Source organism: Austrofundulus limnaeus, unplaced genomic scaffold, assembly GCF_001266775.1.
Source record: "Austrofundulus limnaeus strain Quisiro unplaced genomic scaffold, Austrofundulus_limnaeus-1.0 Scaffold83, whole genome shotgun sequence".
In the NCBI taxonomy this organism is placed as follows: Eukaryota; Metazoa; Chordata; class Actinopteri; order Cyprinodontiformes; family Rivulidae; genus Austrofundulus; species Austrofundulus limnaeus.
In genome coordinates this window covers 1,209,727-1,211,478 of record NW_013952485.1, presented here as the reverse complement: position 1 = coordinate 1,211,478, position 1,752 = coordinate 1,209,727, and the positions used below count along the sequence as shown (strand labels likewise).

Below are 1,752 nucleotides of genomic sequence, written 5' to 3'. Positions count from 1 at the left end.
TGTTGAATCTATGCCACGAAGAATTGAGGCAGTTCTGAAGGCAAAAGGGGGTCCAACCCGTTACTAGCGTGGTGTACCTAATAAAGTGGCCGGTGAGTGTATGTGCTGGTACCCAGAGAAAAACAACAGTTAACACCATCCTTTGTATTCTGAATAATGTACGATTAATTTCTAGTAAAATGTCTGGTCTGCTGACACACCTGGTTTGAATGAATGAGTGATTAACAATCTTCTGAAGACCTGCTGAATAGCAGGGAAACAAGTAAAACATGCTGGATAGGRGTACTCAGGTTTGAATGACAACAACACAAGATTAAGAATAAGATAAATTACAATCAAGATTCTGAAGTACGCCTGTAACCAGTTACTCTATGTAACTCTGACCAAACCATTTTACATTTATAAGTCATTTTGAAGGTCAGTCTAATAATAGTTTAATAATAGCTCTGTTAACACAAATTGGTAAACACAACCTTTACGGAACAATGTAGTGAACAGTGTGCAATAAAAGATGTGGGTGTGTCAGTTTGCTGTTTTAAGCTCTGCTTAAGGCAGAAATCACAGAGAAACCTCACGTCCAGATAGGCTAAGTTCATAAATTATATCATATATCAATCTAAATAATCTATAGCTGGGGTCCTCAGCTCAGTACAGTTAAAAAAATACACCCAGCAGCTACAAAAAGTCCTCCCTCATCCTGTTTTTCTGCATTGCTGAAATCGTAGCAGTGAAACACCTAATTGAGGACACACTGCGGCTCATCCAGTGATCTAACACAGTTCATTCCAACAATGTTTGAACTTTAAGCATCGTTACTGTCTCAGCTGTACCAGAGATGCCTGAATCAGTTTAGCCATCTTTAATTAAATGGTGAACATGGTTAATTCTGGGAAGCATGACTGCTGGTCAGTCTTCAAAACATCAACTACTTTAGAATGGTCTGTACTTGCTTTTGAGATAGGTTGTCTGATTTGTGAACTTACTGTAATTGTTTTAAATGTGTATTTAAGGATGCACCACTAATCTGCTGTGCAGCTTGTTGAATAATAGTGAAGGTAAAACTCAACACCATGAAAACTTACCATGTCCTAAATATAAACTGTAGCCAAAAATACACTATTTGTACTACATTTTTATATGAGCTGAGAGGGTTTGATTTTTTAAAGGCATGTTAAACCAGTGTCAGCTGATGCTGTTACACTGACCAAATTAACTTTCAGCTGCTATTTACATTTAATAGATATTTTGCAGTGAATAATTTAAGAAAAATATATTTATTTTCTGTTCAATCCATTAATTCAAGCTGCATTAATCCTATTTTCAATTAGCAAACACTGTTTAATAGCTCCTAAAACAGTGACCTCTGTTCATGCTTGAGCTCTCGTGAAATCATACATGTTCATTCAAACAGGTGAAAGTAACATGTCCACAGTAAGTCACTTACCATGAAGCCCACCACATAAATACATCGTATAATCCTCCTCCGTCCCTTTAGTTTCAGGAATAAAGTGCTACATTTCTGGTTGTTCATCCTCCAGCGGTGACAGCTCGGCTACAGTCAAAGCGGAAGGACTCCGTTGGCAAACCAATAATACAGCTYGCAGTACCCGATCGACACGCCTCCTGCTGACGCGGAGGAAAACCGTGCCCCCTCTGCCAGTTATGTGCGGAATCAAAGTGGGCGTGTCACAAGAGTAGGCGTGTCAAAAGCATAAACACTGTGGGCTACGAGGCCTACATGACGGTATCCTT

At 39.0% G+C, this 1,752-nt stretch overlaps 1 protein-coding gene across 1 annotated transcript in view; it reads right to left on the bottom strand.

Annotated features, from left to right (window-relative positions):
• mfsd9 (major facilitator superfamily domain containing 9) overlaps positions 1–1,645 on the bottom strand; it is a 15,465-nt gene extending 13,820 nt beyond the window's left edge. Inside the window, exon 1 of the mRNA XM_014011665.1 lies at positions 1,445–1,645. Within this exon, the coding sequence (XP_013867119.1) occupies positions 1,445–1,531 (87 nt within the window). The 5' untranslated portion in view covers positions 1,532–1,645. The remainder of the gene's footprint in view (positions 1–1,444) is intronic.
• Positions 1,646–1,752: the final 107 nt, after the last annotated feature.